The sequence below is a fragment of the Molossus molossus genome, unplaced genomic scaffold, assembly GCF_014108415.1.
Source record: "Molossus molossus isolate mMolMol1 unplaced genomic scaffold, mMolMol1.p scaffold_m16_p_21, whole genome shotgun sequence".
Classification (NCBI taxonomy): domain Eukaryota; kingdom Metazoa; phylum Chordata; class Mammalia; order Chiroptera; family Molossidae; genus Molossus; species Molossus molossus.
The window spans coordinates 49,188,944-49,212,777 of record NW_023425357.1 but is presented as its reverse complement, the minus strand read 5'-3'; the positions used below and the strand labels follow the sequence as shown (position 1 = coordinate 49,212,777).

The 23,834-nt window shown below is 47.7% G+C and overlaps 1 protein-coding gene across 1 annotated transcript; it reads right to left on the bottom strand.

Annotated features, from left to right (window-relative positions):
• Nucleotides 1-4,964: 4,964 nt before the first annotated feature.
• Nucleotides 4,965-18,550, bottom strand: DNAJA2 (DnaJ heat shock protein family (Hsp40) member A2). Its single transcript, XM_036275576.1, has 9 exons — nt 18,396-18,550; nt 16,947-17,006; nt 16,430-16,653; nt 13,930-14,010; nt 13,555-13,688; nt 11,126-11,322; nt 6,883-7,027; nt 6,607-6,734; nt 4,965-5,762 (listed from the first exon to the last, which is right to left on the bottom strand). Exons 1-9 carry the CDS (start codon nt 18,471-18,473, stop codon nt 5,571-5,573), a joined length of 1,239 nt encoding a protein of 412 aa, XP_036131469.1. The 5' UTR covers nt 18,474-18,550; the 3' UTR covers nt 4,965-5,570.
• Between the last annotated feature and the right edge of the window lie 5,284 nt (nt 18,551-23,834).

Below are 23,834 nucleotides of genomic sequence, written 5' to 3'. Positions count from 1 at the left end.
TCCGAGGTCAGGTGATGGTCCTGCTACAGTCTCACTTGGCACCCAGCTGGTGGTGGTGACCCTGTGGCTGGGGGACTTGAGAGCGCTGTCAGGCTCCTTCCCCAGGTGGCAGGGAAAGAGGAACATAACGAGCAGCTGACTTGCCCCAGAGGTTAAGATACTAAATCAGGGGTCCTCAGGGCTGCGGCTGCCCCACATTTGTCAGCAAGGGTGCCCTGGGGACACCCTCCTAACACTCCTGCTGGTCAAAGATGACAGTGGAAATCAACAGAAGCACCAAGGCCAGGACTAGAGGCGACACCCACTCCCCGCACCCCCCATGTCCACAATGGATGTTTCTCAAACAAAATGCTATATGGCCTTCCTTCCAATCCATAGCCCCTTCTACATGGAAATGGGGGCACCACCCGGTCATGTCATTTGGTGAGAATGGCCCTCCTTCTGGGCTCATGGATGGGCACGTGCTCTGGGCCTGGTGACCCCTCGCCAGCGACTGCTTCAAGGATGGTGTGCTGACTGACACTAGGCCAGTGAGATTCCACGCAGGGCTGCTGCGGGAAGTGTGGAGAAAGGAGCAGCTTTGACGGGGGCTGCTGAGGTGGTTGTGTAGCATCTAGCATCGAGGTGAAGAATGTGGCCCTGGGGGCTTGGGCTTGCATTGGAATCCTCTCTCCCTCAGTCAGTGGCCACGTGAGGTTTCTGGAATGCCTTCATGTTGCTGACACTGGCTTCCTTATCTGTGAACTGGGGCAATAAGCAGGGCGTGGTTTTCTTAATGATGTAACTCATGTAAACACTCAGCCTGGCACATGTCGGTCACACCGGCCTGGCTGCTGCCCCGAGCCGTGGGGACAGCCAGCTTCGTCATCCCGTCAGTCCACAGCACTCTCTCACAGATATCAGGAGTGTGTATGACCGCCCCGCTGGTGCTGCTCAGTGGGTGGAGCATCATCCCCGGGACTGAGAGGTGCCAGTTCCACTCCTGGTCAGGGCACAGGCCCAGGGTTGCCGGCGGGATCCCCAGTAGGGGGCGTGCAGGAGGCAGCCGATCAATGTTTCTCTCTCACATGGATGTTTCTCTCTCTCCCTCTCTCTAAAAAAATCTAAAATAAGCCCTGGCCAGTTTGGCTCAGCGGTTAGAGCATTGGCCTGCGATCCAGAGAGACCTGGGTTCGGTTCCCGCTAAGGGCACGTACCTCGGTTGCAGTTTGTCCCCGGCCCTGGTTGGGTTGTGTGGGTGGCAGCCACTCGATGTGTCCCTTTCATGTCAATGTTTCTCTCTCTCCCCCTCCCCCTCTATCTGAACTAAATAAATAAATCAACAAAACGTGTTTAAAAAAAAAACCAGAGTGGGTATAATCAGTACCTGGGACAAAATACCCAAGTCCTGATGATACAACTGTCGAACAGTAACTCCACGTGGCCTTCCCAAGTAAAGCATCAGGTACCAGACGGGGATTACAATGTCCTACCTACTCCCCAGAGACAGTTGACTCTTGTTTGTAAAAAAGCAACAACTATACCACAATGAACATCGGTACCTTTTCCTGTGTTATACATTTTGGTTAAAATTCTTTATATGACACCAAAAGCATAAGGAACAAAAGAAAGATTAAAAAAATAAAAGATAAATTGGATTTCCTCAAAAATTTAGAAAACATTTGTGCTTCAAAGGACACCATCAAGAAAGACCACCCATAGAATGGGAGAAATATTTGCAAATCAAACATACAAGGAATAAATAAACCACAGAGTAAAATCTTAGGAAAAGGTATGGGTGAATCTTAAAGGTATATTGCTAAATGACAGCTACATACTATCTGATTCTAATTCTATGAAATCTGGAAAAGGCAAAACAGTAAGGAGTGGTCGTCATGGGTTCAGGAGAGGAAGAGGAGAGGTGACTAGATGAAGCACAGGCAATTTTTGGGGTGCTGACACTATTCTTTACGACTGTGATAGTGGGTACAAGACACTGCATTGGTCAGAACACACTGAATCGAAAGCACCAAGAGGGACCCTTAAGGTATGCAGATTGTTAGAAATCATTTAGGAGATGGTAGCGTGGTTTCCTGGGGTGGATACAGAATGCAATAGCACAATGCAACTCTATTAAAACACATCCAACAGGCTCCCTGGAGGGGGTTGGGGGAAGGTCCCGACCTAGGTGACTTGGGAAATGAGTCTGTGAACTTAAAGGTGTGAGACACTGTACTTAGCACTGGTCTGGCCAGCTGCTCCACTCGGGCGTGGGTTAGCAACGCTCTCACTGGGACGGACAACTGCACTAATGGCCGGCAGGTGCCGAGGACAAGGCTTCTTGGTTTCACTGCTCTGATTCACTCGGGTGGGACTGGCAGAAACAACTTTTTTGTTTTTATTGAGTTTTTAGGGAAAGAGAGAAAAACATCCATCAGCTGCCTCCTGCACGCCCCACACTGGGGATCGAGCCCACAACCTGGGCATGTGCCTTGACTGGGAATTGAACTGGGACCTTGGTCCATGGGAACAACACTCAATCCACTGAGCCCCCCAGCCGGGCTAGAAACAACTCTTACCCATGTAGTATTAGTAGGGGGCATTCTATAAAGTACCTGATGGGTATTCCTCAAATTGTCTAGGCCATCCAAAACAGAGTGAGAAATACGCCAGCCAAGATGAGCCCCACGCAGATAAGATTAAGTGTAGTATGGTCTCCTGGAAGAGAAAAAGGTAAAAACTAAGGATATCGGAGTCAAGGATTTGAACAGACCGGTCTCCAAAGACACACGAATGGCCAGTGAGAGCGGAAAAAGATGCTTAACGTCCTTAGTCGTCAGGGAAATGCAAACCACAACACCTCATACCCACCATGGTGGCTGTAATAAGACGTCCGTGTCGGCAGCTGTAGATGAAAACCCTCCTACACTGCTGGTAGGGTTGTAAAATGGTGTAGCCATCCGGTAAGTCTTAAAAAAACTAAACGGTTACCGTGAGACCCAGTCATTTCACTCCTAGGCGTACGCCCGGAACTGAAAGTAACATCCACACAAAAATCTATGCATGGATGTCCACAGATTACCCCAAACAGAAGAACCCCCGTGTCCACCAGCTGACGGACAGGGACACCGATGTGTGGCGTATTTGCAATGATAGCGTTTGGCGGAAATGGAATACTGGTACACGCTACCACAGGGGTGAGCCTCGAACACAGAGTAAGTGAACACAAAAGGCCACGTATTGTTAGAATTTTACACCAAAGTACAACATGGGCAAACCCTTAGAAACAGACACCATTCGTGACTGCACTAGAGGAACGGAACGGGGAGGGAATGCTAAGTGGGTCTGGGGTTCCTTTCCTGAGGTGATGAAAACGTCCCGGATAGTGGTGATGGTTATTAACTCTGAATATACTAACCCTCCCAAATAGTACACCTTTTGGAAAGGGTATCTTTAATGCCATATATACATTATATTACAGTGAGGCTCTTTGTGCTGGTGACACTACAGATGCTTACTCTCACAGGGGCGCCACTAGCAGAACAAGTAGACCACAGGGCTACCAGATCCTACAAGGTCTTAGTCCCTCCCCCTCCATATGGTTTATTAAAAAACCCTGGGTATAGGAACGGAAAGAAAGACTACACTGAACAGCTGTTTCATAAACCTTTATTGGAAAGGATTTTCTTACGCTCAAAGTGGTTGTGGGGACGTCACCTTGGGTACAAAACTACTCCACTGTGGACTTGCCCAGGCTTCTGTAAAATGTTTTTGTACAACGGAGGCAAAGTGGATAGGACAGTAATTTAAACCTCGCAGGCTGCGATTCATGCCGGGACACGTTTTTCCGTTCAGGTTCTAGACGACCTGGAAATAAACTACAAGTATTATGTTTAAGTCAGAGATAGCATAACACATTTAAAAACTTTCATTTTCAGTCCCCACATTTGCTCTTTTACAAATGCAAAACGCACAGCCGAGGTCTCTCCTCCTAAGTGAAGTGTGTCCTGCAAGCGCCCACTCTGGGGTGGAAAGGTCAGCGAGAAGTTGGAAAGAGCACACGTCCTTTACACAGTAGTTCCGCCTGATTTTTCCTACCAGTCAAGTCTCGCTTTTCTCTAAAACATCAGTAATAATCAATGCTTTCCCCAATCTCAAATATTCCATTTAATAAAGACAGAGAATCTTTAACTTAACATTTAATGAAAACAGAGCGTTTTAACAGGTTCTATGCAGACATGGTTCTAATATTGATTTGCTGTTTCCTTCCGTTTAAAAAGGGGTGTTGGGGCGGAGATACAGAAGCTATGTCACCCCAGGGCCCAGGGTCGTAACGGAGTTCATATAACTGAAGATGTCCTTGACTTTACAGAGCATCAATTGAAGCCAATAAAGCCTGTTTCTACCAACACATCCAACTTTCGTTTGCCTTTTAAAACTATCCAATGGGCAGGTGCCTGAGGCATCAGCTTCAGGACAATGGGTTTTTAAGGGCTGTTTAAGAACCAGAACTAAGAATACACCTTCCAGTTTAAGGACACATTTTACAGTTCAAGATATATTCTTCCTCCTGCCCTGGCCAGTGTGGCTCAGTTGGTTGGAGCGTGTTCCCTACACCAAAAGGTGGTGGGTTCGATTTCCGGTCAGGACACATACCCAGATTGCAGGCTTGATTACCGGTTGGTGCATGTGCAGGAGGCAACTGATCAATGACTGATGTTTCTCTCTCCCTCTAAAATAATTTCGCTGTATTGATTTTAGAGAGTAAGGGAGAGAGATAAAGACATCGATGAGAGAGAACATCAATTGGCAGCCTCCTGCATGCCCCCCCACTGGGGATCAGGCCCACAACCCTGGCATGTGCCCTAACCCCAGCGACCTCTTGGTGCAGGGGTCGATGCTCATGGGCTGAGCCAAACTAGCTGGGCTTTAAAATCAAGTTTAAAAGAAAATGTGTTCTTCCTCCTAAAAATGTGACACAAAAATAATTTACATCAACTGCATTTTATTATTGAGTTTTGAAACCTTTCACAAGATGATAAAAAAAAAGGGAAAAAAAACAAAACCCAACCTGACAACCACAGCTGATGTAACTTCCCATTGTTCCCAGTCAGCTCCAAACCCACTGTGTGCAAAGCCCATTTCCATGCACCTAAACAAGATACAGGCTCTGAAATTCTTTATTCTATTTGTAGCAGCTTATTATGCAGGTGCAGCCAAACACAAAGCTTCAGGACAAATTGTACACAAACTTTACAATGTGGGCTTTGAATTGCAAATATGAAACAAAAAAATCTACACAAAACTGATAAAAACCGAGCACAGACCCAGGACTGAAACTTGTAACTCATGTGTGAGAGTCCTGCCTCCTGTCAAGTGCTTTACTCTGCTACAGAACAGTCAGGATGAAGACGTAGAGCTTTGTGGTTAGTTTAAATTATACACTCTGTAGATACTACACCGATTTTAAAAGTTACACACAGACCAAGAAATGTCCATCAGTTCGTTCGGATTGATCAGACCCTCCAGCTGGATCGCTGAAAATAAACCAGGAAACGTGGAGAGAGTCCACCTGTGCGACGGGGTGCAGTTTACTGATGGGCACACTGCACTCCTGGTCCGTGGTGGCTGCTGCTTTCTTCATCCGAGCTGTCATTATAGGCCTCACGCCTCTGCCCACCTCCTGAGCCCCGAGTGCTGTCAAATTCTTGAAGCTCTACCTCCTCTGTGTCTCCAATTATGTTCGGGACTTCTGGTCTAGATGGCAGAAGATCTTCTAGTTCCTTCATTAAAACAAAAAAGGTTAGCTGTAAAATACCTTCATTAACTTCCCTTTTCATACTACAATCCAAGGTGCATACTTCTTCGAAATTAAAATTGGTGTCTTTAGCCCTGGCTGGTTTGGCCCTGGCTGGTTAGAGTGCCGGCCTCCGGTCCAGAGAGTCCTGGTTCGGTTCCTGCTAAGGGCACATAACTCGGTTGCAGTGTGTCCCCGGCCCTGGTTGGGTCGTGCGGGTGGCAACCACTCGATGTGTCCCTTTCACGTCGATGTTTCTCTCTCTCTCTCTCCCTCCCTCCCCCTCTATCTGAACAAAAAATGAAAAAGTGTCCTTGGGTGAGGATAAAAATATATAAATAAATAAATTGATGCCTTTGCACTTTAAGCCAGAGACCAAAACTGACAACCCACAGGCCAACCCTACATACATCTTTTGTGCAACCCATCCATCGCGTAGGAAAAACAAAACAGCTGCCCGCTGTGAAACACTGGAAATGTGACGGCAGACATGCCTTCCTGCTGGGAGAGCCGGATGCTAGGTGGGGAACGGGGGAGGGGTGCGTTGGCCTCCTTCAGGCAAGGGACCTGCTCCCCGGGAGCCCACCTCACCACGCACACCACAGTCGCTCTACTCCTTTACTGCCTTCCCCCTGACCCCATAAACACGGACACCAGCAACCCTCGTTTCAATAACAAGGATAGCCCACTGATCACTCAAAATACTTAAACAGCAAAACTTTATATATTGTGATCTAATCTTGGCACCATAAACAAATGGAAGGTGACAAACACAATTATTATTCAACTCAAGGTCAGTCACCTGTTGCTTAAATGGAGGAGAAACTTACAGAAAGCTTATCTGGGTTGATCCAGTTGTTTTCAGGAAACTGCACATCAAACTTGATGTAAAGATCACCTTTTTCAAAGGGATTACGATACTGCGGCATTCCTTCACCTCGAACCACACGGACACACCCTAGTACGTGAGTAAGTCATGGGGGAAGTATTAAAAATGTTATCCAACAAGAAAAGTGCTCAATAGTATTACTTTAAGAATCACCTACTATAAAAAACACATTATAAACAAGCACATGGAATCCCGGACCAGAGAAAACAAGGCGCACCTGGTTCGATGACTTTGCCGGGGGGGTATCTCACCACAATCTGCCGCCCATCCAGGTGCTTAAACGTGAACTGGAAGCCACAGAGGGCTTCGACAAGTCCTATCTTATATGTCATGTGCAAGTCATTGCCGTCCCTCTGGAACACCTGCAAAGCAAGCACATGAGACACATTTAAAAAAAAAAAGACTGCGGAGTTACACTCTTGTGCTTTGTTCCTTGAATCCACTTTAAACCTTAACTTTACCATTCACCGCAAAAGCCAAACTGCCACCATCCGTAAATCCCTAAATTTATGTAAGAAAACCTAGCTATCCTCAAGTTAATACGCCAGAAACTTCTATCAGGCAAACACTAGAACTGGGAAAACAATGGCTCACACACGAGTCATAGCTGAGGCTCCAGAAACAGACACAGGTACACTCTACTCTACAGGCCCATTTCCGGACCTTGCCTTGGAGCAGAAAGGTGCAGAAGGCCCAAGGGGATTCTGCAGAACCGACTCACCCTTGGAGTGTTCCCCAGATGTGATCCTAACAAGGGCAAGGGTTAGAGGGCCAAAGTTCAACCAGCAATGCTCAACCACCGAAGGAGCTTAAGTCCCAAGCTTCACACATGTATAAACGAGCTTCATCTCACCTAAAATTCCAAACCTGCTTAGAGGAATGCAAATCACACAGAGTAAACCCGTGGACTACACAATACAAAGGTTATTCAATAAACATCAAGAATGTCTCCAAGCTTTCAATGCACAGAAAAAAATACATCCAACTTCACACGTCTGACTTGTAATTTTGGCTTATGAGAGCTTACAAATATCATACCCATAACTTTTGAAATTTAAGATAAAATTAACGGTAGTAAAAGGTCACCCAGATTTTTAAAAATATAAGTCTCTCTTCCAAAGAATGTTGGATAGTTCACTTGGAGAAAAGAGAAAACCTGAAAGATATTCTCTTTCCCCAAATTATCCTCCTAAATCTACCCATGAAGAAAAGTTCATCTCTAACCATCATCTTGACCAATGGTCCTGGACCAGCAGCCCCAGCAGCCCCAGGAAACTCCAACCATTTGAAACCAAACCTCCTTTAGTTAAAGCTGTGTTAGTGCCCTCTCCCTCCCGGGAGCTCGCCCATGCCTTTCTTCCCTCCTAGGCCTGCATCTCCTAAATCTAAAGGACCCCACAAGACTTACAACCAGGGGACCAATAAGCAGCGACAACTTGTCCCTGACTAACCCCCTGAACCTGTCTCCAAGGCCCCCCTTCTCTGATTTTCCAGTGAGCTAAAGCAGCCTTGCCTAGGCTCTCTCCTGTTGCTTCTTCTGTCCTAAGCCCTTCCTTGTTTTACTGTCCCCAACTTTAATAAACATGCTGTCAAAAACAAAACAAAAAAAGTTATGCTAGAAGTAGGAAACAAGAAGGGTCCCATGTTCTTGGATTGGTGATTCCAATAAAAAATGTTACCCTGGCCAGTTTGGCTCAGTGGTTAGAGCGTCCGCCTGAAGTCTAGTGAGACCTGGGTTTGGTTTCCGCTAAGGGCACGTACCTCAGTTGCAGAGTGTCCCCGGCTCTGGTTGGGTCGTGCGAGAGGCAGCCACTAGATGTGTCCCTTTCACGTCGATGTTTCTCTCCCTCTTCCCCTCTCTCCCTCCCACTCTAGCTGAACAAAAAATGAAAAAAAATGTCCTCAGGTGAGGATAAAAAAAAAAATGTTATCAGGCCCTGGACAGTTTGACTCAGTGGCTAGAGTGTCAGCCTGTGGCCCATCCCTGGCCCCAGTTGGGGGTGTACAAGAAGCAACCAATCAATGTGTCTCTCTCACATAATGTTTCTCTCTTTCTCTCTTCCTCCTTCCTTCCCTCCTTCCCTTCCACTCTATCTGAAAATAAATGAAAAAATATGGTCAGGTAAGGATTAACAACAACAACTGTTTTTGGGGTGGTGGTTAGCTAGCAAACCACTTAAAAGCTACATAATTTCTGAAAAACAAATGCAGAGTATAGAGGAGGGACTAGTATTACCAGGTCCTTTGGTCCTTTGTGCACAAATGCACTGTGGCAGCCAGACCACCAGCACACGTACACAGGCATGCACTGAAAGATGAGTACATGCGATATACCACACTCCCCAAATTCAATGCTTTTCGTCAGAAGATTTATCTACTGTTTCGGGTAAGCACCCACCCTAATCTCACGGCCTTACAGTCACTTCAGCACAAGTGCTGGGAGCGAAAGCAAAACAAAACAAAATACAAGATGTTTCATGATCTAGTTCAAACTAGTCAAGTTTTCTTCAGAAGCTTCAGAATATTTTCAGTGGTATAAATTAAACAATTACCTAAACCTCATCTTGAGCTTAAATTTACTTTACTGGTCATAATAAAACCAAGAAGGAACAACCCTGACCTCTTCCTAGATGAACTTCCATGCTGACTTTTATTTACTATTTCCTACTTTCTACTTTAGACAACCAGTGACATCTACTGTCAGAAATCCCATGCAATTCCACAGCTGCCAACAACTTATAGTGACTTATCTCCAAACCCACCACGGCCCACGAAAGCAAAGCAGCATCACCTCATCTGACTCAGCAATGGCCTTCTGAGAGGACCGGCTTTGGTTTAGTTAGGCCAAGCCCAAGGGAGGCCAAAGCTGGTGAATGGGAACCTAGGTCCTTTGCCAAAACACCAAAACCATGATTTCTACTCTCCTCTGACTTCCTCACCACCCTTCCACTGCTGCACTGCTAGACACCATGGGATAACCATCCCCAAACCCCACCCCCCGAGATGTGTCCACGAGAGTACCCACACGGCTCATAGGGCTTGCTCTATGCCCAGGCGGACTAAACACCTCAATGCCTTGGCTGTGTCTCCTTCTGCCTTTGCTGCCCTGTATGGTGCCCTGTGCTGTGCATGGAAGGCAAAGCTGAACAAATGAGGGAGTGGCTCGGCGCCAGTTCACAGAGAATCTTGTCAAAGTTAAATATTTTAACATATAAGACCCTAAGGCAGAATTCTAGAAATTACTATTTTTCAGCAATCTAAGAGACCCTTGCTTTTCACAGGATTGGCAATATCCACAGACAGCCAAGATACATACAGTAATTTACATACAGCTTCGCTGAGGCACGAAGTTTAACCAGTACACCCTGAGAAAGGCTAGGGCAGGACAGCAACTCGTAACCCAGTGAGGGAATGAACACAATCAAATTCCCAGATTCTGCATCTTGATGTGAATTCATCCTACTGAGTTCTTGAAGTGATTTTAAACACTTTATTTGTAGAAATCACCATCAAATGGGAGAATGTTTTCATGTAAACTAAGAAGGTGATGCCCAGCCAGTGTGGCTCAGTGGACTGTACATTGTCCCATGGACTGAGAGGTCGTGGTTCGATTCCCGGTCAGGGCACATGCCCGGGTTGCAGGATCATTCCCCAGTAGGGGGCGTGCAGGAGGCAGCTGATAGATGTTTCTCTCTCCCTCTCTTTCTAAAAAGTAAATAAATAAAAATATATTTTAAAAACAGGTGGTTGACCTGTAATATGAAGACTTTCAGAGGAACTTGAGTCAACGTGACCAAGGACAAAGCCAGAGCCCTGTCAACTGCGCCTATATTCAAGGATTTGGGTGATTACTAAAGGGCTGTTACATGAATAGCTCCATATATTCTGCACGAAAAGGTCTACAGTATACTATAGAAGCACCTTAAATACAGGTACAATGGTACAAAGTAACACACACTAGACCACACCATTGGACCAGTTAATTCTGCCTGTACACACTCAATGTAGTACATACTCAATGCAATACACACTCATTAAGAAGTTTAAAACGAAACAAACAAACAAATCTAAAACTGCAGAATCTTTTAAGAAAAGTTCGCCTGGATACCCAGTGTGTAAAGCAAACCAACAGATCAGCTGAGGACTGAAGCCATGTCCACCCACCACCCATCAAAGGAATGCCACGGTGAAAATAAGCTGCCCTGAATCATCTGGTCCAGAGACAAGACTACACAGGGTTACAGTGCTGGTCAATGGCCAAGTTGGGACTAAATCTGACCCCTGCAGTGCTTCTGACTATACCTGCCTTCTGGTCTACCAAACAAGTCAGCTCTATGGACTCAGCCAGACCACTTAACTTCATTCTATGCTCAGTGTTGCTCCAGGAAACCCAAACACATCTAACCTGTATCTTGCACACAACACACATTTCTAAATAAAACAAACATAAAGGAAATTACCTCATGTTCTTTTTCTTGTAGCAAAAGAACGATGTCTCCTGGTTCCACTCCTGGGGCCTGGTCTGCTTCCCCAGTGAATGTAATTCTCTGTCCATGTTTCATGCCTTTGTCTACGTGGACTTCGAGAATCTTGACTTCTTTAATCACCTTCTTCCCTTCACATTTTTTACAGCGGTCCTTTTCATTAATGACCTCTCCTGGAAAAAGAGGTCATTCAAACTTCCAGTGAGACTACTTGACTAAACTCTTCAGGAAGACAGTTCTTGCTATGCCTTTATTAACTAACTACATTCTCTGAACTTCCTTTAATGGCTATCTAAGGTTTGTTTCGCCCTGGCCGGTTTGGCTCAGCGGTTAGAGCGTCGGCCTGCAGTCTGGAGAGACCCGGGTTCGGTTCCCGCTAAGGGCGCGTGCCTCGGTTGCAGTTTGTCCCCAACCCTGGTCGGTCGTGCAGGTGGCAGCCACTTGATGTGTCCCTTTCACGTCGATGTTTCTCTCTTCCTCTCTCTCCCTCCCAGTCTATCTGAACAAAAAATAGAAAAATGTCCTCAGGTGAAAATCAAAAAAAAAAAAAAAAAGGTTTGTTTCAAGTATCATTCTTAATTAACAAAAACTCACATCTTACTTATGGTTACCTGAGGGACTGAGCTACCCGTCTCCTCTATTTCAGAGTATGATGAATCTTAAAATACTCTCTTGGCTCCTGACTCTAGTTCCTAAAGCGAAAACAAAGCCCGAGGGTCATGGAAACAAAATGGGTGGTCAGATGCTGGACTTGTTCTTCATTTTTTGTTTTCAGTCTGTCTTATGAGTTTAACCACTGAACAGAGAACCCAAATAATTTCAGTATCATGGCTCGTTATTGCATTGTACAGTTGGCAGTGGATTTTATATATTTCCAGACCCCAAACTGCTCAAGTGCCCTGCTATGGACCCGCTGGCTGAGGTTCACTCTCACTGACAATTTCTGACCCGCGGGCGAGGGCAGAGTCACCCAGCACCAAGGACCTCCACACCGTGTTCAGAACATTGTAGTTTTTCTCCCCTATGCATTCTTCCGAAATGTTTGGTTAGTGTCTAATAAAATAAAATTTAAACTGTATATAATAGATTGTAAAAAATGTCGATTTCTAATGGCTGATTATTGGAACACTTTAATATTTAGGATATGTATAATCAATAACTTCGGAGACTGTTTCTGAACACTGATGGCAAAATACCAGTTACTCAAAATAGCATTGGTACTTGGGAAGATCTGGCAACTTTGGGTTTCTGGATAGTGAAACTGCCAGGGACTATGATAACATAAAATGCACTGAGACCCTTTAGCAAAGAACTGTAATACGCAGCTCCTCCAAATTATCCCATCATTTCCAGAAGCAACCTGGGGAAGGATGTTCTAAAACTGTGTTATCCAACATGGCAGCCACTAGCAAGCCGTGGCTATTTAGGTTGGAATGCAGTAGTTAGAACGTAGTTCCTCAGTCACACTAGCCACATTCCAAGGACTCAGCAGCTACCAGAGGCTTGTGGCTACTGTTCTAGACATCGCATATGCAAAACATTCCCGTCATAGAAAAATTCTTTTGGATCGCACTGCTCTAAGGCCCGCAGGCCAAACTGGGCATGCCCTTGTTTACGTAAGTTATGTTTACCTGGAAGAGAGCCATGCCCAGTGACTTCCCTATTATCTCTGACTAGAAGAGCACTAGCGGGCAGAGGTGAGCAGCAGTTTCAGAAACCATTCAAAGCTCGAAATATTTACTTCTGTGAGATGTTCAATTCCAGTATCTAGCCTCAAAAGCTAAAGCTTACAGTAAAACCGCCCATCAGAATGGTAACTAAACAGTTTGATGTTTCCTTCTTTATCAAATATAACCTTTTATTTCATTTTATTTTTTTTAATCCTCAACCGAGGACATTTTTCCATTTTTTGTTCAGATAGAGCGGGAGGGAGAGAGAGGAAGAGAGAGAGAGGAAGAGAGAGAGAGAGAAACATCGATGTGAAGGGACACATCGAGTGGCTGCCACCCGCACGACCAACCAGGGCCGGGGACAAACTGCAACCGAGGTATGTACCCTTAGCGGGAACCGAACCCGGGTCTCTCCAGACCGCAGGCCGACGCTCCAACCGCTGAGCCAAACCGGCCAGGGCTCAAATATAACCTTTTAAATCAGAAGGGACAAAACACTTTGTCCATCTTTTTGTTGTTAGAAAAGAGGAACACTTCACTGAACATAATACAAATTTACTGTTCACCTGTGTTCACCGGGCCTATGGTGGAACAAGTATTTTCACATTTCTCGTTTAGAATTCTCTGTAGCTTTTCTTTAATCAGATGACACAAACATGCTGAGAAACAAACGCCGCATGCCCCTCCCATCTCTGTGCTCCCGCCTGTTCCAGCCCGACAGCCTGGCACACGCACCTTCTCCGTTGCAGTCGGAACACACAGACTGCATCTGCTGTACCATCCCCGGAGCCAGCTGTCTGATCATGATGCGGACACCTCGACCCCGACAGGCACTACACTTCTGAACAGCCCCTGACTTTCCACCTTGGCTAAATCAAGCAAAAGCATCAATTAGATTTTTGCCCACAGACCACGATAAACAGGAACTGTGCTTTTCAGCTTCAGCTTCCACCCCTCGATGACTGCTCATTAAACTCATTTTCGGAGAGATCAGAAAATGCTCTCTGTTGGGCAGTGAGTTTTACATTGTGAACAACGTGTACCTGAGATAGACACAATGTGCCACTGAAAGAGCAGAGGAAGTTCATTTCATAAACAACACACACTCACCCGCTGCATGCGCTGCAGAGCACGTTCTTGCTGAGTTGTAGTTTGGTTGTCTTGCCATTATACAGGTCTTCTAAAGACACTCTGGGGAGACAAGAATGAGGTTCAACACAATTTTGCCAAGTTCTGTTAGATACACGACATAAATGATAGTCCAAACAGTATATTCCACTATAACCTTTTCAAACAAAGATTTAAAAAATACCTTTCATTAAGCCAACTGACTGAGGTTTTATTTTGGGGTTCAAATTAGCAGAAAGACTTGATGGCTGTGGACAGTACAGATGGCACTCAAAGCCAGAACCTACAGGACCAACAGTTTGCTGTGCTGCATTTCCTGACAGACTCAAGTGCCACCACCTTTTTCGGGCCTCAGGCAGGAGCCCTTCACCTCATCTAGTCCTCAGGAGGAGGCACCCCCATTATACAAGACAGAACAGGCACAGAGAGGTTAAGCAAGGCCACGTTCCCTCCACGGACAATTTAGAAAGGCTACAGTACTAAGTCCTATTATAACTTACGGGAGGCAGAGTGCGTGTTTCAGAAAAGAAAGTGGCCTTATCTACAGTGTGACAGAGGAGGAAAAGGACAGGTTTTTAACAGAGAGCCTACAACAATGTTTAAAGCTCTGAAGAACCCAGTGAATTATAAGCAAAATTGTATAAACAATTCTTACCAAATTTTCAGAAGTCTATAACCCAAAAAAGATCAAGTTAAAGTCTCTTAAAAATATACAACTGATAAAGGCCACCTTGCCTTTATTCATATAGCATACATGAATCACAGGACATTCGTTTCCAAAGTAACCTCAAAACCCCTACACATGCCATGTCTCAAACCACTCTTCATGCATTTAGTTTGGTCTTATCCTAACTATGTTTGAAAATCTCCTTCAGTAGTACAGATTTAGTTTAAAATAGAAAAGCAAAAAATAGTTGGAAGTATTTTGCAAAGAACATTATCTTTTGTGGTATTTAAACTTTCTCAAAATTGTTATATTGAACTAAAACTTTATACGTTCTAGGCAGTACAAAAACAAAACACTAATGGACTTACCAGCACTGCCAAGTAATGCCATACCTACAGATTCACTTTGGACAAAAACACCTGGTTACACCTTTTATATTTCGTAAAAACCTTTAACCATTTACAGAAAACAAACAGGTAGGTCTTTTCCTCTGACAAATTAAATTATACTTAGTATGCAAAACCACTATCTAAGAGGCCAGAAAAATCCTCAAGTCAACAAACATGGCCAAGAAAGGAAAAACGTGGGTAATGGTCCGGCGAAGCTGGAACCCTGTACCAGCGGGACTCAACTGGCACAATTTCTACAAGGAAACTGAGGTGTATTTATCTGCCTCAAAACACTGATGCTTGCCTGGGAACCTCTGCCAAAGAGACAGCTGCATATAGATACTCACAGCAGCATTACTGAGTGTAGGAAAAAACTGGCAACATCCGATAGGAAAGGTAAATGATTGATTAACCATGGAACGAAATATCATAAAGCCATCCAAAAAGAAATGCTCCCTTAACAGGGAAAATAAAACAGTACGAAATAAAACTGCATTTACTGCATAGTATGAAACCAAATTTTTAAAGGAGATATAAAGAACTATAAGGTACAGCAAACACTCTTGATCCTATTCACTTTAGACCATTTCTTTGTCAAGAAAAATATGTCAAAATAAACCCACACGAGTATTACTGCATGAAATTATACCGCATAAAATGTTATATCCAAATGATCACTTATTTCTGAGAGCAAATTCTTTTAAAATACAAATTTAAGAACGAGGCTCAAACAATGTAACAGATTATGCTTTACGTCTGCTAATCTGCTCAAATGAATAATATGAAGTATTTCAAATATTTGAAATTCAGCCTCTAGCATTTGCTGATAAAACCATTACTAGTTTATGAAAAGTTAACAGGATACACGAATTCACAAATTTTACAAAGTACAAAAGCTATTTTCAAATTGAGGCAGGCTCATAAAATCAGTCTAAGATCAAGGTCAGACACCATTCATATGTTGGCAGGTTAATGTCAGGCTTGAAGCCAGCAAGCTCCATGGAAACCAATCAGAGAGTTCTTGCTGAGGATCAAGTAATGAGTGACTATAATATGTAAACAAACTATCCAGGTAGTCACTAAATTTGTATGTCTTTATATAAAAGGTAACTTGGAAGATTTAAATACTTCAAAAAAGAGAAACTTCATAATTGAAAATTCAAGCCATACAGTATGCCTCAGAAGCATATCAACAAAACCATCTTCCTACTCAGTAAAAACACCTTTTAAGATTTGTAGGAAAATGCAAACACCCAGGTTATCAAATTCAACTTAGTCACCGAATGAGAATAGTAAGGCTAATGGAAGGCTTTATTTTCTGATGAAGACTAAAACATTTTTTGATACCTTTTCTCTCCTATTGAGAATTACTACTTGAAAATAAAAGTACTTAATTTTTTTCTTTTTAAAGAAAAAAGATATTCACTTGAGTGGATGCATCATGTCTTCTCCTCTTCTTCTGCCATTTCGACTTCTACTCTGATTGCCCATGAAGCCAAACAGCCCCCCACCAAAAATGTGAGAGAAGATATCATCCATGCCACCGCCTCCGCCACTGCCTTCCCGCAGGCCTTGCTCTCCATATCGGTCATACAGCTCGCGTTTCTCAGGATTTGATAGCACTTCATACGCAAAACTTATTTCTTTGAACTGTAAAGAAAAAGGAAAACATTGGATTTTCAAACAGAAGAGGGGGGAAAGGCTACGGGACTCCAGAGCCCACTTCATTCTGAAAGCTGCACCTTGCCTTTGGGTTGCTTCCTGCCCTATTTATCACCTACCACTGCCCCGAATGTTAGTATTCCTGTTACAAAACCAAAACACTTAACATGAAAACCTGGGTCAGGGGCATAAACGGACTTTTCTTACAACATTCGTTTTATCAAGGAGGGCAACTAAGTTTTAAACTGAAACCTCAGGGGGGGACGTCTCAAATAACTTACTTTGTCACCAGCATTTGGGTTCTTATCAGGATGGTATTCCTTGGCTAACTTCCTGTATGCCTTCAATAAAGAATAAAAAAAGGGGGGAGTTATATACAAAAACCAGTCTACAGATTTCTGAATATTAACTTAATAACCACTTTTCTGAGAAACAATGCTCTACGTTCATAACCTTCCCCCAAAAGCTTTTATTATTCACTGGGATGATTGGTGTTTTCCACCTTAACACTGTTCATTCCCTAATTTAATACAATAAAGCAGACAGCAGTTACACTTAAAAACAGGTTATACTGAAGCCAGACACAAACAATGAAACAATGACACAGAAAGAAAAAAAAAAAATACTGAAAAACTCTGTATTTTCACTACTGTCAAATGTCTTTGATGGCCAGCAACGGGGTCAAGAGGACTCCAATGAACCCGACCCAGAAATGCTTGTTAAGGTTTACAAACTGCAGGACGTTATTGGTAAAAACCCGGCCAAGGTAACAAGCCCGGCTCACAATGGCGCCTCTAATTGTAACATCAGGAAAAAGCCAAGAGGGGCTCCCCGGTCACGTTCCACTTCCACGCGGGAGGGCCAACCCGGGGTCGTCGTGACGGGTGACCCCGGCCTCCCAAGGGAGGGGGCGTACACGGAGGGGGCCGAGCTCCCCTGCACCCCGGGCTCCACTCACCGGCGTGCATTACATAATAGGCCGGCATTTCCGGTAAGGCAACAGGAAGTCCCTTTGCCTCTCCGCGGTCCCCGTCCCGCCGCCCAGGGAGCGGGTCCGGGTGCTCTGGGCCCCGGAGGAGGCCGCGGGGGCGTCGTCGGGCGCCGGGGCCCTGCGCCCCCAAGCTCCCCGCGCTGCGCCGCGCGCCCCGAGGCCTCGCGTTTATTTTTAGTCGGCGGACACTCAGGTGTTTGGCCGGGACCCACGCTCCTTCCGGAAGCGGGTGCGGACCCGCCGGGCTACCTGTCCAGACCACACGCCCGTACGCAGGCCCCCGCCGCCCGGGTCGCCGCGCAGGGGGAGGACGTGCGGCGCGGCCGCGGCGCCCACGAACAGCCGCCTGCCCCGCGGCCCCGGCGGCGGCGCGACCCTCCCTCCGGCCTCCCTCCCGCCGGGCCCGGGCCCGCCCGACGCGGGTGGACGGCTCTCCCGGCCGGGTGCGCGGGCGCCTCGGTCCAACCTGTTTTTCCAGGCTGGTGACCCGGGCCCGCGGCGGGAGGAGGGAGCGCCCCGTGTGCGCGCAGCGGTGGGCTGGGTGCTGCGGCGCGGGCGGGCGGGGCGGCGGCCAAGGTCAGGCGAGGCCGGGGCGCGCGGCCCGCAGCAGCCGGGCTGGCCGCCGCCGCCCCCGGCCTGGGCCCGGCGCCGGCTCGCGGGCCCCCGGAGCGCGGCCTGGCCGCCCCGCCGCGCAGGCCCGCGCCCCGCACTCCGCGCCCGGCCGCTCGCTCCCCGGTACCTTCTTCAGCTCGTTCTCGCTGGCGCCGGGCGGCACCCCCAGGATGTCGTACAGCTTCGTGTCCACCACATTCGCCATGGCGGCCGGCCGGGCAGCGTTCGGGCAGCGAGGCGGCGGAGCGGACGGAGCGGCGTCGCGGCAGCGCAGGCCGAGGAGACAGCGAGGAAGAGGCGGGGGCGGGGCTCAACTTTGACCCGGCGCACGGCGCGCCGTGACGTCACCGCGCGGGGCCCGCCCCCGGCGCGCGTCGGGTGGTGACGCAGCGGGCGGGGCGCTCGCCCACCTCCGGGGCTGTTCCGCGGCCGGGGTCGGGCCGACCCGAGCCCTGGGCTCCCGCGAAGGGCGTTCGGGGCCGCTCCGGCGGGGAACCTCGGAACCGCAGGCCCCGGCGGCCCCTCGGGTCCGGTTCCCTCGGGGCTACGGCGAAAAGCGGCAGCTGGGGGCGCGTGGCCGTGGGCTTCGCATCAGGGCATTTGCAGACGTTCAACACGGGAGAGCACAGCGGTCACGTGCTACCAGTTGCGATTGCTCGACCCCCCACATTTCCTCCCCTCCCGTGTGTTGAGGGAAACCCTTTCATTTCTAAACACCCTCCGAGCGTGCACCGCACGGATGACGTTTGAGGCGCAGCCGCCTCCCCGCTTGATGAAATGACCTCCTGCAGCCCTGGTCCTCGCTCGGGTCCCCCCAGGGGTCTCGGGTCCTTCGCGACCGTTCGCGCCGCTAGGGCCCCCCCCAGTCCCCCCCTTGGACCCGGGTCATGGGTTTCAGCCCCTCACTTGGCAGATTTAGAGTAAGCAGACCCCGGAGGTCTAGGGGTACGAAGCAGCCTGGCTGCCACACCGTCACCCGTGTCGATGCCCGTTGGTTCACGCTGGCAGCAGGAAATGTGTGCTGTGCCCCCGCCACGTGCTAAGATGAGCAGCCGCCTGGACTGGGGGAGGGAGGGAGTGTTACAGAAGAACAAGCCAGGCAGTGCCTGCCTTCACCCCTTCGGAGAGACGCGGACGCACAAGACACAAGATGTTCCGATGCTTTGATACCTGCACGAGGAGTAAGACTCCGGCATCAGCGTCTCCGGACACTCCCTCCTCCTTGGCACTCCCTAAGGCGCAGCTGCGGAGGGCCTTGAGCACCTGCCAAGGAGTTTGCACGTGTATCCTGGGGACCCTGGGGAGTAGCGGATGGGAAACTGGGGCACTCCTTCCCCCAATGTCTTCCCCTTCCCACAAATCCACTCTGAAATGTTGCTCCTTCCGTGACATCTTCCTGGGTTCCACAGCCCGGTGGGTGCTGCTGTCTCATGTGAGGCCGCACGACCCTTGGCTTGTGCCTTTTGGAGACACGCCTGCCGTGCAATTTCGATGGTATTTTTTAAAAATAGGTTATTATGGCCCTGGCCAGTTTGGCTCAGCGGTTAGAGCGTGGGCCTGCGGTCCTGAGAGACCCGGGTTCGGTTCCCGCTAAGGGCACGTACCTCAGTTGCAGTTTGTCCCCGGCCCTGGTTGGTCGTGCGGGTGGCAGCCACTCGATGTGTCCCTTCACGTGATGTTTCTCTCTCTCTCTCCCTTCCTCTCTCTCCCTCCCACTCTATCTGTACAAAAAATGGAAAAATATCCTCGGGTGAGGATAAAAAAAATAATAATAAAAAATAAAAATAGGTTATTATTGATTTTCAGAGGGAGAGAAAGGAAGACCGAGAGATAGAAACATCGTGAGGGCGAAACGTTGATAGGCTGCCTCCTGCACATCCCCTGCTGGGGATTGAGCCCAAACCCTGGGTGTGTGCCCTGACCAGGAATCGAACTGGCAGCTTCTCAGTGGACCAATGGCGAAACGTTGATAGGCTGCCTCCTGCACATCCCCTGCTGGGGGTTGAGCCCAAACCCTGGGTGTGTGCCCTGACCAGGAATCGAACTGGCAGCTTCTCAGTGGACCAATGCTCAAACAACTGAGCCACACCAGCCAGGGCTTAATGGTATTTTGCCGTGAGTCTGGACTCCATGATTAGACTTTAGGTTTCCTGGGGGAAATTCTGTGTCCCACACGATCTGGATTTGAGTGCAGTGACGCCGCAATCATTTCTGTCTCCCCACTTCCTTTTCACGTTTTGAGATGTTCACAAGAGGCGGTGTTAAGTGTGGTGGAGTTAGAGTGTGTGGGTTGCTGGCCTGACTCAGCAGTTTATTAACAACGGGCTTTGAGCAAGTTACTCTCCCAAGGCTGTTTCCTCATGTGTAACGTGGGATTTACTAGTATTTATTTCACTGGCATGTTTTGAGGATTCAAACGCTTAATACGTACCGAGTAGCTAAAACTGGGTAAGAATGAGCGATTTTGTTTTCTGTCCATGTGCCTATATAGGCTGTCTTCACATCTTTGTTCATTGTCTTTATTTATGGCTTCCTTAGTGGGATTTCCCAGTTTCCTCTACTGCTGTGTGGACTGCCCTTCCATCCTTTTTCATGATGTCACCTCTCAAGGTCTCCATGCTTGTCACTGACCATATTCTCCTCCTCCATCAGGTCTTTGAGTCCTATCCAGCATGTTGCTCTTTCAGCGACCTTCACATAGTTTATCTTGTTTTCTTTCTGCCCCACAGAGTCAAAAAGAACTGGACTTTTCTCATTTGTTTCAGTTTTACTTTTTTTTTTTTTGCAAAGGGAAAAACCCTCACATGTTTCAATTTTGGCTCCTGATATCCTAGTGAAGAGTAGCTGGATAAATTCCATCCTGCCTGGCTGGTGTGGCTCAGTGGATTGAGCATCATCCCATGACTGAGGGGGTCCTGGTTCAATCCCCAGTCAGGGCATATGCCTGGGTGGTGGGCTCGATCCCCAGAAGGGTGTGCAGGAGGCGGCCGATCGATGTTTCTGTCTATCTCTCCCTTCTTCTCTCTAAAAAAATCAATAAAGACATATTTTAAAAAAAATTCCATCCCTAACTCGTAAGTTTGTTTCCCCCTGACTCTATACCAGTCACCACAGTTCATATTTTTATTGTTTTCATTTATTTACAATGCTTTCTCCATTTCTGAGTGTAGGTGTAGTCAGCATTGTTCTTGGCCGGTTTCATGGGTCAACAAGTTATTTCAGAACATTCCCTGTGCTTCGGTGACACATCCCCTCCTCCCATCCTACCTGTCACCAAACACTGAGTCAAACCTGTGTCACTGTGAGCACTGTGGTACTTCAGTTACCAACTTCATGTTTTAAAGGAAGCTCGTTTATTTTACTCCACATTTAGCTCATGCCATGGAGGAGCAAGACCATTATCTCATTTCCTGGCTCAGGCGCCACAAAATGCTGAGTCACAGTGCTTCTGAGGGCTGCCCTCCCGGGCCAGTGATTTCAGTTTGAGGCTGGAGTGATTTCAGATTCCTGCCAGGCTTATGTTGTTCTTCAATTCCTTTATAAATACTTAGTGTTTTTGTGTAACTGTTGGGGTGGAGGTGGAGAGGAGGTGGAGGAGGACTAGGGAGGGAGGGGATGAGCTATAATATCTTTAAGGATGTTCCTTCCAACTGTTCACCATGAACAGTACAGACCCCTGCAGTCTGTTGGTTTAGCCAGCCCTGTGTATATGATGCAGGTGGGTCCGGCAGTGGTTCTGCTTCCTGCCTTTTGTATAGCTCATCTGGAACGGACAGTGTCAGCAGTGAAAGTATTTTTCAGGGGGTGCAGGAGGAGGTGCTACGGCTCTTGTCCTGAGGATATTAGGGCCACAGAAGTGAAGTGCTGGTGCTCTGGGAAGAAAGAAATGTGGGGTTTGGATGACTGGAAAATCTCTAACTTCCTTGCCATTTCTGAACGCGGTTGTTCAGCGATGGGCAGCATGGTTGTGTAGTGTGTAGCCTGCTGTTAACCTGTCCGACCTCCTACGTCAATGGAAGGCAGGGTAGTAGGAAGCGAGGAAATTCCTGGGCAGGCGGAATGGGGACACTAGGATAAGATAATTAAACAAGGCCAAACAATGTGAACAACTCACAGCCAGCTAGTGGGTCACAAGACCTTATCTTTCCCCCCAAGGACACTTGAGCGCAAATGGTTTGCACCTCTCCTCCCTAACCAGAGAACGCATCGCTTAAATCACCCTGGCTGGGAACATCGAGAACAGAGACCCAGTGAGTGCCATCTGTGCCAGCCAACCCCAAGGACGGATAGAGTCAGGGGAACAAATAACAGAAACCTGACTAGAGCCAGACCCAAGATAAAAGTAAAACTGTGAGGCTGACCGGGGAGTAACCCATACTCCCCTAAACGCTCATTTTGATGCTTCAGCATATTAAAAACGCAGCTGGAAAGCTGATGATATTCTGCTGAATCCCCACCCCCGCTAAGGTTCTCACCCCCAGAAGGGAGAGAAAACCCTGGAGACAGAGGATACGGGCAAGGCTTGCTTTATTTATTTCTTTATTTTAAATTTTCTTTTTGTTGATTTTTAGGGAGAGAAGGGAGTGGGAGAGAGAGATAGAAACATCGATGAGAGAGAACATCAATTGGCTGCCTCCTGCGTGCCCCCCACTGGGGATCGGGCCCACAACCTGAGCATGTGCCCTGACCGGGAATGGAACTGGCGACCTCTTGGTGCAGGGGTCGACGCTCAACCACTGAGCCCACCAGCTGGGCAAGACTCACATTAGAGCACAGCCATGCCCCTTCTCAGGCATGAACTTTGTATTTCCTTCTAAACTCTAAGAGCCCCAACAAGACTTGCAACCAGGGGCGGTGGGCAGCGGCAGCCCCCCCAGGGCTGACGCCCTGATCCCGTCTCCCTCTCCAGTGAGCTCACAGCAGCCCCTTGGCTCACTTTCCGGGACCATTTCTGGGGAGCAAAGCAGAGCACTGCGTAGGCTCCCCCGTTGCTGCTTCTGCCCTGAGGCCTTCCTGTGTCACTGTCCCTAGTTTTAGTAAACATACTCTCCAAACCCCCTGGACTCGTGTTGTGAGCTCTTTCCTGCACAAAGTCAAGGACCCACAGACTGCAGGCCGGTCCCCGTCTGGTGACAAACCGGCACGTCGTAAAGGTTCAGTTTGCTCGTAAGTTGCAGTGCTATAGTACGCAGAGAAGGTGGCTGGATTCAGTTAGTTATCTGACCTTTGTGTGGGGAAGAGTGGAGGAAGTATGTCTATATGTCCATTTATTCAAGAAATGATGGGCCCACCGTGCGCCAGGCACTACTCGAGGCTGGGGTACGGGCATAAAACAAACCCCTGCTCTCGCAGGACTTACATCCTAGTGGGGAACACAGGCAGGACGCGAACAGGCAGGTACGTAACAGGTCAGGAGTAGTGTGCTCCGGAGAAAAAGGAGAGGGGTAGGGGGCATTGGGGTTGATCCGGTTTTTATTTAGGAGTTGGGAAAGACTTCATGGATGAAGTGACATTTCAGCGTCAGTCTAAGGGACGTGAGGGAGTTAGCCACGAGGGCGTCTGGGGG

Excerpts from the sequence above, each read along its gene's own strand:
- DNAJA2 (XM_036275576.1), bottom strand. The coding sequence starts at position 18,473 with ATGGCGAATGTGGTGGACACGAAGCTGTACGACATCCTGGGGGTGCCG. Across the intron at positions 11,323-13,554 it reads TTCCGACTGCAACGGAGAAG|GAGAGGTCATTAATGAAAAG; the intron begins GTGCGTGTGCCA and ends CTCTTTTTCCAG. Across the intron at positions 5,763-6,606 it reads TCAACCCAGATAAGCTTTCT|GAACTAGAAGATCTTCTGCC; the intron begins GTAAGTTTCTCC and ends GTTTTAATGAAG.